The following is a 17,535-nucleotide window of genomic DNA, read 5'->3' on the forward strand; positions in this document are numbered from 1 at the left end:
TTATATCAGTGAAATAAATGTGGTGTTAAAGGCCCAATGAAACGCTAACACCCAATGGTGATCAAGGCCCAACTGACTTGTTGCTGTCTGTATTCATGACATGATCGGTGGCAATATGAGGAGACATACCTAACACTGTTGTTGATTCTGGAGTAACTTCAATTCCCACTGCCTCCACTGAGGACAGGAGTTGCTGTTGGACACTGGGAAGGTCAGTGAAGTCAGACACAGACAGAGCATAACTGGGATCATGTGATATCCTCTGCAATTCTCTGCTATCAGAGCTCCTTGTTCCAATTCCAAAGACCAAGACCCCGAGCTCCTTCAGAGCAGAGGCTGGTGTGTCAACATTGTCAAAGGACCTTCCACCACTCAGCAGTATCAGAATCTGTGGAACACCTTCCAGGCGCCTACTTCCAGCAGACACAGTGAAGACATTGTCCCTCACATAGTGAAGAGCTGCCCCAGTGTTGAGGGGTCTCCCGCCTTTGTGCCTCAGACCTCTGACAGTGTCAAGAACCTCTCCCTTTGTTGTGTATGTGTTCAGATAGAATTGTGCGGCTGGATCTCTGCTGTACTGAACCACTGAGACGCGATCTTTGTTCTCATCCACATTGAGTGTCTCCACTACTCTTTGGACAAAGTCAAGCATGGCTGGGAATCCATTCCTAGTGGCATCAGTGCCATCCAGCAAGAACACAACATCCCTCCTGGGAGCCCGATGCTCAACTACGGAATATCAAAGTTTGAAAGAGAGTCAAATTACATGCTGCATCCGGAACATACAGGAAAAAGCTACTATGGTCACATAGGAGTCACCCCTTTCCCCGTACTTATGCTAGGGAACATTGCTACAGAGCTATACATCTAAAATGGAATCATTAAAGAAGGCCTCAATGGAAATGGAAATTATCAATACTGTACATTTTTCCAATATTGGTTAGACTTTGAATTCCACGTGTAATTCCACTGTAGTAAGGACAGTGTAAAGTGTTACGTAAATGTCTTACCTATTACTGTTGGTGTCGTGGGGGTGCCCTGTACACCGACTGTGCTCACGGCAGAAAGTAGCTGCTCTTGGACATTGGGGAGGTCAGTGAATTCAGACACTGAGAGAGCATGACTAGGTTCAGAGGATATCTTCTGCAATTCTCTGCTATCAGAGCCCCTTGTTCCAATTGCAAACACCAAGACCCCAAGCTCCTTGAGAGCAGATGCCGGTGTATCTACATTGTCAAAGGACCTTCCACCACTCAGCACAATCAGTATCTGAGGGACGCCCTCTTGGCGTCTGCTTCCAGAGGAGGCAGTAAGGACATTGTCCCTCACGTACTGGAGAGCTGCCCCGGTGTTGAGGGGTCTACCTCCTTTGTGCCTCAGGCCTCTAACAGTGTCAAGAATTTCCTCCTTTGTGTTGTAAGTGTTCAGATAGAAATTGACATGTTGATCTCTACTGTACTGAACCACAGAAACACGGTCTTTGTTCTCCTCCACATTGAGTTTCTCCACCATTCTCTGAACAAAGTCACGCATTGCTGGGAATCCATTCCTTGTACCATCGGAACCATCCAGAAGGAATACCACATCCTTTCTGGCGGTTGTTTGCTCCACTAGGAGTATTAGAAATAAAAAGAGAAAATCATGTCAACATTTTTTCATTGAACCTGAGTATGAAATATGTGTGTGTGTTATTTTACTTTTCTGACATATCCCAAGAGATATTTCAGAAATGCCTAAAGGATTATCCACATAAGCTTACCTATGAATGTTGGGGTTGTGGGTGTCACCTCAACAAGTACAGTTTTGAGCGAGGAGAAAAACTGCTGCTGGACAGTGGGGAGGTCAGAGAATTCAGACACAGATTGGGCATAACTAGGACCAGTGACAATCTTTTCAACCTCTCTGCTGGAATTTCTGGTTCCAATGCCAAATATCAAGACGCCACTCTCTTTGAGGGCAGAGGCTGGAGTATCAACATTATCACTGGACCGCCCGCCACTCAGCAGAATCAGTAACTGAGGGACGGCCTCTTGGCGTCTGCTACCAGAGGAGGCAGTGAAGACGTTATCCCTCACGTACTGGAGAGCTGCCCCGGTGTTCAGGGGTCTACCTCCTTTGTGCCTCAGGACTCTAACAGTGTCAAGAATTTCCTCCTTTGTGTGGTAAGTGTTCAGATAGAAATGGACTTGTTGATCTCTACTGTACTGGACCACAGAAACACGGTCTTTGTTCTCCTCCACATTGAGGTTCTCCACCACTTTCTGAACAAAGTCACGCATTGCTGGGAATCCATTCCTTGTGCCATCAGAACCATCCAGAAGGAATACCACATCCTTTCTGGCGGGGTCATGATCAACTGAGAAAACAAAGAGATTATATCAATGAAATAAATGTGGTGTTAAAGGCCCAATGAAACGCTAACACCCAATGGTGATCAAGGCCCAACTGACTTGTTGCTGTCTGTATTCATGACATGATCGGTGGCAATATGAGGAGACATACCTAACACTGTTGTTGATTCTGGAGTAACTTCAATTCCCACTGCCTCCACTGAGGACAGGAGTTGCTGTTGGACACTGGGAAGGTCAGTGAAGTCAGACACAGACAGAGCATAACTGGGATCATGTGATATCCTCTGCAATTCTCTGCTATCAGAGCTCCTTGTTCCAATTCCAAAGACCAAGACCCCAAGCTCCTTCAGAGCAGAGGCTGGTGTGTCAACATTGTCAAAGGACCTTCCACCACTCAGCAGTATCAGAATCTGTGGAACACCTTCCAGGCGCCTACTTCCAGCAGACACAGTGAAGACATTGTCCCTCACATAGTGAAGAGCTGCCCCAGTGTTGAGGGGTCTCCCGCCTTTGTGCCTCAGACCTCTGACAGTGTCAAGAACCTCTCCCTTTGTTGTGTATGTGTTCAGATAGAATTGTGCGGCTGGATCTCTGCTGTACTGAACCACTGAGACGCGATCTTTGTTCTCATCCACATTGAGTGTCTCCACTACTCTTTGGACAAAGTCAAGCATGGCTGGGAATCCATTCCTAGTGGCATCAGTGCCATCCAGCAAGAACACAACATCCCTCCTGGGAGCCCGATGCTCAACTACGGAATATCAAAGTTTGAAAGAGAGTCAAATTACATGCTGCATCCGGAACATACAGGAAAAAGCTACTATGGTCACATAGGAGTCACCCCTTTCCCCGTACTTATGCTAGGGAACATTGCTACAGAGCTATACATCTAAAATGGAATCATTAAGGAAGGCCTCAATGGAAATGGAAATTATCAAGACTGTACATTTTTCCAATATTGGTTAGACTTTGAATTCCACGTGTAATTACACTGTAGTAAGGACAGTGTAAAGTGTTACGTAAATGTCTTACCTATTACTGTTGGTGTCGTGGGGGTGCCCTGTACACCGACTGTGCTCACGGCAGAAAGTAGCTGCTCTTGGACATTGGGGAGGTCAGTGAATTCAGACACTGAGAGAGCATGACTAGGTTCAGAGGATATCTTCTGCAATTCTCTGCTATCAGAGCCCCTTGTTCCAATTGCAAACACCAAGACCCCAAGCTCCTTGAGAGCAGATGCCGGTGTATCTACATTGTCAAAGGACCTTCCACCACTCAGCACAATCAGTATCTGAGGGACGCCCTCTTGGCGTCTGCTTCCAGAGGAGGCAGTAAGGACATTGTCCCTCACGTACTGGAGAGCTGCCCCGGTGTTGAGGGGTCTACCTCCTTTGTGCCTCAGGCCTCTAACAGTGTCAAGAATTTCCTCCTTTGTGTTGTAAGTGTTCAGATAGAAATTGACATGTTGATCTCTACTGTACTGAACCACAGAAACACGGTCTTTGTTCTCCTCCACATTGAGTTTCTCCACCATTCTCTGAACAAAGTCACGCATTGCTGGGAATCCATTCCTTGTACCATCGGAACCATCCAGAAGGAATACCACATCCTTTCTGGCGGTTGTTTGCTCCACTAGGAGTATTAGAAATAAAAAGAGAAAATCATGTCAACATTTTTTCATTGAACCTGAGTATGAAATATGTGTGTGTGTTATTTTACTTTTCTGACATATCCCAAGAGATATTTCAGAAATGCCTAAAGGATTATCCACATAAGCTTACCTATGAATGTTGGGGTTGTGGGTGTCACCTCAACAAGTACAGTTTTGAGCGAGGAGAAAAACTGCTGCTGGACAGTGGGGAGGTCAGAGAATTCAGACACAGATTGGGCATAACTAGGACCAGTGACAATCTTTTCAACCTCTCTGCTGGAATTTCTGGTTCCAATGCCAAATATCAAGACGCCACTCTCTTTGAGGGCAGAGGCTGGAGTATCAACATTATCACTGGACCGCCCGCCACTCAGCAGAATCAGTAACTGAGGGACGGCCTCTTGGCGTCTGCTACCAGAGGAGGCAGTGAAGACGTTATCCCTCACGTACTGGAGAGCTGCCCCGGTGTTCAGGGGTCTACCTCCTTTGTGCCTCAGGACTCTAACAGTGTCAAGAATTTCCTCCTTTGTGTGGTAAGTGTTCAGATAGAAATGGACTTGTTGATCTCTACTGTACTGGACCACAGAAACACGGTCTTTGTTCTCCTCCACATTGAGGTTCTCCACCACTTTCTGAACAAAGTCACGCATTGCTGGGAATCCATTCCTTGTGCCATCAGAACCATCCAGAAGGAATACCACATCCTTTCTGGCGGGGTCATGATCAACTGAGAAAACAAAGAGATTATATCAATGAAATAAATGTGGTGTTAAAGGCCCAATGAAACGCTAACACCCAATGGTGATCAAGGCCCAACTGACTTGTTGCTGTCTGTATTCATGACATGATCGGTGGCAATATGAGGAGACATACCTAACACTGTTGTTGATTCTGGAGTAACTTCAATTCCCACTGCCTCCACTGAGGACAGGAGTTGCTGTTGGACACTGGGAAGGTCAGTGAAGTCAGACACAGACAGAGCATAACTGGGATCATGTGATATCCTCTGCAATTCTCTGCTATCAGAGCTCCTTGTTCCAATTCCAAAGACCAAGACCCCAAGCTCCTTCAGAGCAGAGGCTGGTGTGTCAACATTGTCAAAGGACCTTCCACCACTCAGCAGTATCAGAATCTGTGGAACACCTTCCAGGCGCCTACTTCCAGCAGACACAGTGAAGACATTGTCCCTCACATAGTGAAGAGCTGCCCCAGTGTTGAGGGGTCTCCCGCCTTTGTGCCTCAGACCTCTGACAGTGTCAAGAACCTCTCCCTTTGTTGTGTATGTGTTCAGATAGAATTGTGCGGCTGGATCTCTGCTGTACTGAACCACTGAGACGCGATCTTTGTTCTCATCCACATTGAGTGTCTCCACTACTCTTTGGACAAAGTCAAGCATGGCTGGGAATCCATTCCTAGTGGCATCAGTGCCATCCAGCAAGAACACAACATCCCTCCTGGGAGCCCGATGCTCAACTACGGAATATCAAAGTTTGAAAGAGAGTCAAATTACATGCTGCATCCGGAACATACAGGAAAAAGCTACTATGGTCACATAGGAGTCACCCCTTTCCCCGTACTTATGCTAGGGAACATTGCTACAGAGCTATACATCTAAAATGGAATCATTAAGGAAGGCCTCAATGGAAATGGAAATTATCAAGACTGTACATTTTTCCAATATTGGTTAGACTTTGAATTCCACGTGTAATTACACTGTAGTAAGGACAGTGTAAAGTGTTACGTAAATGTCTTACCTATTACTGTTGGTGTCGTGGGGGTGCCCTGTACACCGACTGTGCTCACGGCAGAAAGTAGCTGCTCTTGGACATTGGGGAGGTCAGTGAATTCAGACACTGAGAGAGCATGACTAGGTTCAGAGGATATCTTCTGCAATTCTCTGCTATCAGAGCCCCTTGTTCCAATTGCAAACACCAAGACCCCAAGCTCCTTGAGAGCAGATGCCGGTGTATCTACATTGTCAAAGGACCTTCCACCACTCAGCACAATCAGTATCTGAGGGACGCCCTCTTGGCGTCTGCTTCCAGAGGAGGCAGTAAGGACATTGTCCCTCACGTACTGGAGAGCTGCCCCGGTGTTGAGGGGTCTACCTCCTTTGTGCCTCAGGCCTCTAACAGTGTCAAGAATTTCCTCCTTTGTGTTGTAAGTGTTCAGATAGAAATTGACATGTTGATCTCTACTGTACTGAACCACAGAAACACGGTCTTTGTTCTCCTCCACATTGAGTTTCTCCACCATTCTCTGAACAAAGTCACGCATTGCTGGGAATCCATTCCTTGTACCATCGGAACCATCCAGAAGGAATACCACATCCTTTCTGGCGGTTGTTTGCTCCACTAGGAGTATTAGAAATAAAAAGAGAAAATCATGTCAACATTTTTTCATTGAACCTGAGTATGAAATATGTGTGTGTGTTATTTTACTTTTCTGACATATCCCAAGAGATATTTCAGAAATGCCTAAAGGATTATCCACATAAGCTTACCTATGAATGTTGGGGTTGTGGGTGTCACCTCAACAAGTACAGTTTTGAGCGAGGAGAAAAACTGCTGCTGGACAGTGGGGAGGTCAGAGAATTCAGACACAGATTGGGCATAACTAGGACCAGTGACAATCTTTTCAACCTCTCTGCTGGAATTTCTGGTTCCAATGCCAAATATCAAGACGCCACTCTCTTTGAGGGCAGAGGCTGGAGTATCAACATTATCACTGGACCGCCCGCCACTCAGCAGAATCAGTAACTGAGGGACGGCCTCTTGGCGTCTGCTACCAGAGGAGGCAGTGAAGACGTTATCCCTCACGTACTGGAGAGCTGCCCCGGTGTTCAGGGGTCTACCTCCTTTGTGCCTCAGGACTCTAACAGTGTCAAGAATTTCCTCCTTTGTGTGGTAAGTGTTCAGATAGAAATGGACTTGTTGATCTCTACTGTACTGGACCACAGAAACACGGTCTTTGTTCTCCTCCACATTGAGGTTCTCCACCACTTTCTGAACAAAGTCACGCATTGCTGGGAATCCATTCCTTGTGCCATCAGAACCATCCAGAAGGAATACCACATCCTTTCTGGCGGGGTCATGATCAACTGAGAAAACAAAGAGATTATATCAATGAAATAAATGTGGTGTTAAAGGCCCAATGAAACGCTAACACCCAATGGTGATCAAGGCCCAACTGACTTGTTGCTGTCTGTATTCATGACATGATCGGTGGCAATATGAGGAGACATACCTAACACTGTTGTTGATTCTGGAGTAACTTCAATTCCCACTGCCTCCACTGAGGACAGGAGTTGCTGTTGGACACTGGGAAGGTCAGTGAAGTCAGACACAGACAGAGCATAACTGGGATCATGTGATATCCTCTGCAATTCTCTGCTATCAGAGCTCCTTGTTCCAATTCCAAAGACCAAGACCCCAAGCTCCTTCAGAGCAGAGGCTGGTGTGTCAACATTGTCAAAGGACCTTCCACCACTCAGCAGTATCAGAATCTGTGGAACACCTTCCAGGCGCCTACTTCCAGCAGACACAGTGAAGACATTGTCCCTCACATAGTGAAGAGCTGCCCCAGTGTTGAGGGGTCTCCCGCCTTTGTGCCTCAGACCTCTGACAGTGTCAAGAACCTCTCCCTTTGTTGTGTATGTGTTCAGATAGAATTGTGCGGCTGGATCTCTGCTGTACTGAACCACTGAGACGCGATCTTTGTTCTCATCCACATTGAGTGTCTCCACTACTCTTTGGACAAAGTCAAGCATGGCTGGGAATCCATTCCTAGTGGCATCAGTGCCATCCAGCAAGAACACAACATCCCTCCTGGGAGCCCGATGCTCAACTACGGAATATCAAAGTTTGAAAGAGAGTCAAATTACATGCTGCATCCGGAACATACAGGAAAAAGCTACTATGGTCACATAGGAGTCACCCCTTTCCCCGTACTTATGCTAGGGAACATTGCTACAGAGCTATACATCTAAAATGGAATCATTAAGGAAGGCCTCAATGGAAATGGAAATTATCAAGACTGTACATTTTTCCAATATTGGTTAGACTTTGAATTCCACGTGTAATTACACTGTAGTAAGGACAGTGTAAAGTGTTACGTAAATGTCTTACCTATTACTGTTGGTGTCGTGGGGGTGCCCTGTACACCGACTGTGCTCACGGCAGAACGTAGCTGCTCTTGGACATTGGGGAGGTCAGTGAATTCAGACACTGAGAGAGCATGACTAGGTTCAGAGGATATCTTCTGCAATTCTCTGCTATCAGAGCCCCTTGTTCCAATTGCAAACACCAAGACCCCAAGCTCCTTGAGAGCAGATGCCGGTGTATCTACATTGTCAAAGGACCTTCCACCACTCAGCACAATCAGTATCTGAGGGACGCCCTCTTGGCGTCTGCTTCCAGAGGAGGCAGTAAGGACATTGTCCCTCACGTACTGGAGAGCTGCCCCGGTGTTGAGGGGTCTACCTCCTTTGTGCCTCAGGCCTCTAACAGTGTCAAGAATTTCCTCCTTTGTGTTGTAAGTGTTCAGATAGAAATTGACATGTTGATCTCTACTGTACTGAACCACAGAAACACGGTCTTTGTTCTCCTCCACATTGAGTTTCTCCACCATTCTCTGAACAAAGTCACGCATTGCTGGGAATCCATTCCTTGTACCATCGGAACCATCCAGAAGGAATACCACATCCTTTCTGGCGGTTGTTTGCTCCACTAGGAGTATTAGAAATAAAAAGAGAAAATCATGTCAACATTTTTTCATTGAACCTGAGTATGAAATATGTGTGTGTGTTATTTTACTTTTCTGACATATCCCAAGAGATATTTCAGAAATGCCTAAAGGATTATCCACATAAGCTTACCTATGAATGTTGGGGTTGTGGGTGTCACCTCAACAAGTACAGTTTTGAGCGAGGAGAAAAACTGCTGCTGGACAGTGGGGAGGTCAGAGAATTCAGACACAGATTGGGCATAACTAGGACCAGTGACAATCTTTTCAACCTCTCTGCTGGAATTTCTGGTTCCAATGCCAAATATCAAGACGCCACTCTCTTTGAGGGCAGAGGCTGGAGTATCAACATTATCACTGGACCGCCCGCCACTCAGCAGAATCAGTAACTGAGGGACGGCCTCTTGGCGTCTGCTACCAGAGGAGGCAGTGAAGACGTTATCCCTCACGTACTGGAGAGCTGCCCCGGTGTTCAGGGGTCTACCTCCTTTGTGCCTCAGGACTCTAACAGTGTCAAGAATTTCCTCCTTTGTGTGGTAAGTGTTCAGATAGAAATGGACTTGTTGATCTCTACTGTACTGGACCACAGAAACACGGTCTTTGTTCTCCTCCACATTGAGGTTCTCCACCACTTTCTGAACAAAGTCACGCATTGCTGGGAATCCATTCCTTGTGCCATCAGAACCATCCAGAAGGAATACCACATCCTTTCTGGCGGGGTCATGATCAACTGAGAAAACAGAGAGATTATATCAGTGAAATAAATGTGGTGTTAAAGGCCCAATGAAACGCTAACACCCAATGGTGATCAAGGCCCAACTGACTTGTTGCTGTCTGTATTCATGACATGATCGGTGGCAATATGAGGAGACATACCTAACACTGTTGTTGATTCTGGAGTAACTTCAATTCCCACTGCCTCCACTGAGGACAGGAGTTGCTGTTGGACACTGGGAAGGTCAGTGAAGTCAGACACAGACAGAGCATAACTGGGATCATGTGATATCCTCTGCAATTCTCTGCTATCAGAGCTCCTTGTTCCAATTCCAAAGACCAAGACCCCGAGCTCCTTCAGAGCAGAGGCTGGTGTGTCAACATTGTCAAAGGACCTTCCACCACTCAGCAGTATCAGAATCTGTGGAACACCTTCCAGGCGCCTACTTCCAGCAGACACAGTGAAGACATTGTCCCTCACATAGTGAAGAGCTGCCCCAGTGTTGAGGGGTCTCCCGCCTTTGTGCCTCAGACCTCTGACAGTGTCAAGAACCTCTCCCTTTGTTGTGTATGTGTTCAGATAGAATTGTGCGGCTGGATCTCTGCTGTACTGAACCACTGAGACGCGATCTTTGTTCTCATCCACATTGAGTGTCTCCACTACTCTTTGGACAAAGTCAAGCATGGCTGGGAATCCATTCCTAGTGGCATCAGTGCCATCCAGCAAGAACACAACATCCCTCCTGGGAGCCCGATGCTCAACTACGGAATATCAAAGTTTGAAAGAGAGTCAAATTACATGCTGCATCCGGAACATACAGGAAAAAGCTACTATGGTCACATAGGAGTCACCCCTTTCCCCGTACTTATGCTAGGGAACATTGCTACAGAGCTATACATCTAAAATGGAATCATTAAGGAAGGCCTCAATGGATATGGAAATTATCAAGACTGTACATTTTTCCAATATTGGTTAGACTTTGAATTCCACGTGTAATTACACTGTAGTAAGGACAGTGTAAAGTGTTACGTAAATGTCTTACCTATTACTGTTGGTGTCGTGGGGGTGCCCTGTACACCGACTGTGCTCACGGCAGAAAGTAGCTGCTCTTGGACATTGGGGAGGTCAGTGAATTCAGACACTGAGAGAGCATGACTAGGTTCAGAGGATATCTTCTGCAATTCTCTGCTATCAGAGCCCCTTGTTCCAATTGCAAACACCAAGACCCCAAGCTCCTTGAGAGCAGATGCCGGTGTATCTACATTGTCAAAGGACCTTCCACCACTCAGCACAATCAGTATCTGAGGGACGCCCTCTTGGCGTCTGCTTCCAGAGGAGGCAGTAAGGACATTGTCCCTCACGTACTGGAGAGCTGCCCCGGTGTTGAGGGGTCTACCTCCTTTGTGCCTCAGGCCTCTAACAGTGTCAAGAATTTCCTCCTTTGTGTTGTAAGTGTTCAGATAGAAATTGACATGTTGATCTCTACTGTACTGAACCACAGAAACACGGTCTTTGTTCTCCTCCACATTGAGTTTCTCCACCATTCTCTGAACAAAGTCACGCATTGCTGGGAATCCATTCCTTGTACCATCGGAACCATCCAGAAGGAATACCACATCCTTTCTGGCGGTTGTTTGCTCCACTAGGAGTATTAGAAATAAAAAGAGAAAATCATGTCAACATTTTTTCATTGAACCTGAGTATGAAATATGTGTGTGTGTTATTTTACTTTTCTGACATATCCCAAGAGATATTTCAGAAATGCCTAAAGGATTATCCACATAAGCTTACCTATGAATGTTGGGGTTGTGGGTGTCACCTCAACAAGTACAGTTTTGAGCGAGGAGAAAAACTGCTGCTGGACAGTGGGGAGGTCAGAGAATTCAGACACAGATTGGGCATAACTAGGACCAGTGACAATCTTTTCAACCTCTCTGCTGGAATTTCTGGTTCCAATGCCAAATATCAAGACGCCACTCTCTTTGAGGGCAGAGGCTGGAGTATCAACATTATCACTGGACCGCCCGCCACTCAGCAGAATCAGTAACTGAGGGACGGCCTCTTGGCGTCTGCTACCAGAGGAGGCAGTGAAGACGTTATCCCTCACGTACTGGAGAGCTGCCCCGGTGTTCAGGGGTCTACCTCCTTTGTGCCTCAGGACTCTAACAGTGTCAAGAATTTCCTCCTTTGTGTGGTAAGTGTTCAGATAGAAATGGACTTGTTGATCTCTACTGTACTGGACCACAGAAACACGGTCTTTGTTCTCCTCCACATTGAGGTTCTCCACCACTTTCTGAACAAAGTCACGCATTGCTGGGAATCCATTCCTTGTGCCATCAGAACCATCCAGAAGGAATACCACATCCTTTCTGGCGGGGTCATGATCAACTGAGAAAACAGAGAGATTATATCAGTGAAATAAATGTGGTGTTAAAGGCCCAATGAAACGCTAACACCCAATGGTGATCAAGGCCCAACTGACTTGTTGCTGTCTGTATTCATGACATGATCGGTGGCAATATGAGGAGACATACCTAACACTGTTGTTGATTCTGGAGTAACTTCAATTCCCACTGCCTCCACTGAGGACAGGAGTTGCTGTTGGACACTGGGAAGGTCAGTGAAGTCAGACACAGACAGAGCATAACTGGGATCATGTGATATCCTCTGCAATTCTCTGCTATCAGAGCTCCTTGTTCCAATTCCAAAGACCAAGACCCCAAGCTCCTTCAGAGCAGAGGCTGGTGTGTCAACATTGTCAAAGGACCTTCCACCACTCAGCAGTATCAGAATCTGTGGAACACCTTCCAGGCGCCTACTTCCAGCAGACACAGTGAAGACATTGTCCCTCACATAGTGAAGAGCTGCCCCAGTGTTGAGGGGTCTCCCGCCTTTGTGCCTCAGACCTCTGACAGTGTCAAGAACCTCTCCCTTTGTTGTGTATGTGTTCAGATAGAATTGTGCGGCTGGATCTCTGCTGTACTGAACCACTGAGACGCGATCTTTGTTCTCATCCACATTGAGTGTCTCCACTACTCTTTGGACAAAGTCAAGCATGGCTGGGAATCCATTCCTAGTGGCATCAGTGCCATCCAGCAAGAACACAACATCCCTCCTGGGAGCCCGATGCTCAACTACGGAATATCAAAGTTTGAAAGAGAGTCAAATTACATGCTGCATCCGGAACATACAGGAAAAAGCTACTATGGTCACATAGGAGTCACCCCTTTCCCCGTACTTATGCTAGGGAACATTGCTACAGAGCTATACATCTAAAATGGAATCATTAAGGAAGGCCTCAATGGATATGGAAATTATCAAGACTGTACATTTTTCCAATATTGGTTAGACTTTGAATTCCACGTGTAATTACACTGTAGTAAGGACAGTGTAAAGTGTTACGTAAATGTCTTACCTATTACTGTTGGTGTCGTGGGGGTGCCCTGTACACCGACTGTGCTCACGGCAGAAAGTAGCTGCTCTTGGACATTGGGGAGGTCAGTGAATTCAGACACTGAGAGAGCATGACTAGGTTCAGAGGATATCTTCTGCAATTCTCTGCTATCAGAGCCCCTTGTTCCAATTGCAAACACCAAGACCCCAAGCTCCTTGAGAGCAGATGCCGGTGTATCTACATTGTCAAAGGACCTTCCACCACTCAGCACAATCAGTATCTGAGGGACGCCCTCTTGGCGTCTGCTTCCAGAGGAGGCAGTAAGGACATTGTCCCTCACGTACTGGAGAGCTGCCCCGGTGTTGAGGGGTCTACCTCCTTTGTGCCTCAGACCTCTGACAGTGTCAAGAACCTCTCCCTTTGTTGTGTATGTGTTCAGATAGAATTGTGCGGCTGGATCTCTGCTGTACTGAACCACTGAGACGCGATCTTTGTTCTCATCCACATTGAGTGTCTCCACTACTCTTTGGACAAAGTCAAGCATGGCTGGGAATCCATTCCTAGTGGCATCAGTGCCATCCAGCAAGAACACAACATCCCTCCTGGGAGCCCGATGCTCAACTACGGAATATCAAAGTTTGAAAGAGAGTCAAATTACATGCTGCATCCGGAACATACAGGAAAAAGCTACTATGGTCACATAGGAGTCACCCCTTTCCCCGTACTTATGCTAGGGAACATTGCTACAGAGCTATACATCTAAAATGGAATCATTAAGGAAGGCCTCAATGGAAATGGAAATGATCAAGACTGTACATTTTTCCAATATTGGTTAGACTTTGAATTCCACGTGTAATTACACTGTAGTAAGGACAGTGTAAAGTGTTACGTAAATGTCTTACCTATTACTGTTGGTGTCGTGGGGGTGCCCTGTACACCGACTGTGCTCACGGCAAAAAGTAGCTGCTCTTGGACATTGGGGAGGTCAGTGAATTCAGACACTGAGAGAGCATGACTAGGTTCAGAGGATATCTTCTGCAATTCTCTGCCATCAGAGCCCCTTGTTCCAATTGCAAACACCAAGACCCCAAGTTCCTTGAGAGCAGATGCCGGTGTATCTACATTGTCAACGGACCTTCCACCACTCAGCACAATCAGTATCTGAGGGACGCCCTCTTGGCGTCTGCTTCCAGAGGAGGCAGTAAGGACATTGTCCCTCACGTACTGGAGAGCTGCCCCGGTGTTGAGGGGTCTACCTCCTTTGTGCCTCAGGCCTCTAACAGTGTCAAGAATTTCCTCCTTTGTGTTGTAAGTGTTCAGATAGAAATTGACATGTTGATCTCTACTGTACTGAACCACAGAAACACGGTCTTTGTTCTCCTCCACATTGAGTTTCTCCACCATTCTCTGAACAAAGTCACGCATTGCTGGGAATCCATTCCTTGTACCATCGGAACCATCCAGAAGGAATACCACATCCTTTCTGGCGGTTGTTTGCTCCACTAGGAGTATTAGAAATAAAAAGAGAAAATCATGTCAACATTTTTTCATTGAACCTGAGTATGAAATATGTGTGTGTGTTATTTTACTTTTCTGACATATCCCAAGAGATATTTCAGAAATGCCTAAAGGATTATCCACATAAGCTTACCTATGAATGTTGGGGTTGTGGGTGTCACCTCAACAAGTACAGTTTTGAGCGAGGAGAAAAACTGCTGCTGGACAGTGGGGAGGTCAGAGAATTCAGACACAGATTGGGCATAACTAGGACCAGTGACAATCTTTTCAACCTCTCTGCTGGAATTTCTGGTTCCAATGCCAAATATCAAGACGCCACTCTCTTTGAGGGCAGAGGCTGGAGTATCAACATTATCACTGGACCGCCCGCCACTCAGCAGAATCAGTAACTGAGGGACGGCCTCTTGGCGTCTGCTACCAGAGGAGGCAGTGAAGACGTTATCCCTCACGTACTGGAGAGCTGCCCCGGTGTTCAGGGGTCTACCTCCTTTGTGCCTCAGGACTCTAACAGTGTCAAGAATTTCCTCCTTTGTGTGGTAAGTGTTCAGATAGAAATGGACTTGTTGATCTCTACTGTACTGGACCACAGAAACACGGTCTTTGTTCTCCTCCACATTGAGGTTCTCCACCACTTTCTGAACAAAGTCACGCATTGCTGGGAATCCATTCCTTGTGCCATCAGAACCATCCAGAAGGAATACCACATCCTTTCTGGCGGGGTCATGATCAACTGAGAAAACAGAGAGATTATATCAGTGAAATAAATGTGGTGTTAAAGGCCCAATGAAACGCTAACACCCAATGGTGATCAAGGCCCAACTGACTTGTTGCTGTCTGTATTCATGACATGATCGGTGGCAATATGAGGAGACATACCTAACACTGTTGTTGATTCTGGAGTAACTTCAATTCCCACTGCCTCCACTGAGGACAGGAGTTGCTGTTGGACACTGGGAAGGTCAGTGAAGTCAGACACAGACAGAGCATAACTGGGATCATGTGATATCCTCTGCAATTCTCTGCTATCAGAGCTCCTTGTTCCAATTCCAAAGACCAAGACCCCGAGCTCCTTCAGAGCAGAGGCTGGTGTGTCAACATTGTCAAAGGACCTTCCACCACTCAGCAGTATCAGAATCTGTGGAACACCTTCCAGGCGCCTACTTCCAGCAGACACAGTGAAGACATTGTCCCTCACATAGTGAAGAGCTGCCCCAGTGTTGAGGGGTCTCCCGCCTTTGTGCCTCAGACCTCTGACAGTGTCAAGAACCTCTCCCTTTGTTGTGTATGTGTTCAGATAGAATTGTGCGGCTGGATCTCTGCTGTACTGAACCACTGAGACGCGATCTTTGTTCTCATCCACATTGAGTGTCTCCACTACTCTTTGGACAAAGTCAAGCATGGCTGGGAATCCATTCCTAGTGGCATCAGTGCCATCCAGCAAGAACACAACATCCCTCCTGGGAGCCCGATGCTCAACTACGGAATATCAAAGTTTGAAAGAGAGTCAAATTACATGCTGCATCCGGAACATACAGGAAAAAGCTACTATGGTCACATAGGAGTCACCCCTTTCCCCGTACTTATGCTAGGGAACATTGCTACAGAGCTATACATCTAAAATGGAATCATTAAGGAAGGCCTCAATGGAAATGGAAATGATCAAGACTGTACATTTTTCCAATATTGGTTAGACTTTGAATTCCACGTGTAATTACACTGTAGTAAGGACAGTGTAAAGTGTTACGTAAATGTCTTACCTATTACTGTTGGTGTCGTGGGGGTGCCCTGTACACCGACTGTGCTCACGGCAGAAAGTAGCTGCTCTTGGACATTGGGGAGGTCAGTGAATTCAGACACTGAGAGAGCATGACTAGGTTCAGAGGATATCTTCTGCAATTCTCTGCTATCAGAGCCCCTTGTTCCAATTGCAAACACCAAGACCCCAAGCTCCTTGAGAGCAGATGCCGGTGTATCTACATTGTCAAAGGACCTTCCACCACTCAGCACAATCAGTATCTGAGGGACGCCCTCTTGGCGTCTGCTTCCAGAGGAGGCAGTAAGGACATTGTCCCTCACGTACTGGAGAGCTGCCCCGGTGTTGAGGGGTCTACCTCCTTTGTGCCTCAGACCTCTGACAGTGTCAAGAACCTCTCCCTTTGTTGTGTATGTGTTCAGATAGAATTGTGCGGCTGGATCTCTGCTGTACTGAACCACTGAGACGCGATCTTTGTTCTCATCCACATTGAGTGTCTCCACTACTCTTTGGACAAAGTCAAGCATGGCTGGGAATCCATTCCTAGTGGCATCAGTGCCATCCAGCAAGAACACAACATCCCTCCTGGGAGCCCGATGCTCAACTACGGAATATCAAAGTTTGAAAGAGAGTCAAATTACATGCTGCATCCGGAACATACAGGAAAAAGCTACTATGGTCACATAGGAGTCACCCCTTTCCCCGTACTTATGCTAGGGAACATTGCTACAGAGCTATACATCTAAAATGGAATCATTAAGGAAGGCCTCAATGGATATGGAAATTATCAAGACTGTACATTTTTCCAATATTGGTTAGACTTTGAATTCCACGTGTAATTACACTGTAGTAAGGACAGTGTAAAGTGTTACGTAAATGTCTTACCTATTACTGTTGGTGTCGTGGGGGTGCCCTGTACACCGACTGTGCTCACGGCAGAAAGTAGCTGCTCTTGGACATTGGGGAGGTCAGTGAATTCAGACACTGAGAGAGCATGACTAGGTTCAGAGGATATCTTCTGCAATTCTCTGCTATCAGAGCCCCTTGTTCCAATTGCAAACACCAAGACCCCAAGCTCCTTGAGAGCAGATGCCGGTGTATCTACATTGTCAAAGGACCTTCCACCACTCAGCACAATCAGTATCTGAGGGACGCCCTCTTGGCGTCTGCTTCCAGAGGAGGCAGTAAGGACATTGTCCCTCACGTACTGGAGAGCTGCCCCGGTGTTGAGGGGTCTACCTCCTTTGTGCCTCAGGCCTCTAACAGTGTCAAGAATTTCCTCCTTTGTGTTGTAAGTGTTCAGATAGAAATTGACATGTTGATCTCTACTGTACTGAACCACAGAAACACGGTCTTTGTTCTCCTCCACATTGAGTTTCTCCACCATTCTCTGAACAAAGTCACGCATTG

At 46.6% G+C, this 17,535-nt stretch overlaps 2 protein-coding genes across 2 annotated transcripts in view; both read right to left on the minus strand.

Annotated features, from left to right (window-relative positions):
- LOC310813378 (collagen alpha-3(VI) chain-like) overlaps nt 1-17,535 on the minus strand; it is a 92,367-nt gene that overhangs the window by 41,682 nt on the left and 33,150 nt on the right. The gene's annotated exons all lie outside the window — the stretch shown is intronic.
- LOC310813140 (uncharacterized protein) lies at nt 62-17,533 on the minus strand (the record flags this gene model as incomplete). Its single annotated transcript, XM_083682002.1, has 22 exons — nt 62-729; nt 1,011-1,610; nt 1,760-2,356; nt 2,503-3,102; nt 3,384-3,983; nt 4,133-4,729; nt 4,876-5,475; nt 5,757-6,356; nt 6,506-7,102; nt 7,249-7,848; nt 8,130-8,729; nt 8,879-9,475; nt 9,622-10,221; nt 10,503-11,102; nt 11,252-11,848; nt 11,995-12,594; nt 12,876-13,475; nt 13,757-14,356; nt 14,506-15,102; nt 15,249-15,848; nt 16,130-16,729; nt 17,011-17,533. 22 exons carry the CDS (start codon nt 17,531-17,533, stop codon nt 62-64), a joined length of 13,173 nt encoding a protein of 4,390 aa, XP_083538128.1.

The sequence above is a fragment of the Argentina silus genome, assembly GCF_951799395.1.
Source record: "Argentina silus genome assembly, chromosome: 12".
Lineage (NCBI taxonomy): Eukaryota > Metazoa > Chordata > Actinopteri > Argentiniformes > Argentinidae > Argentina > Argentina silus.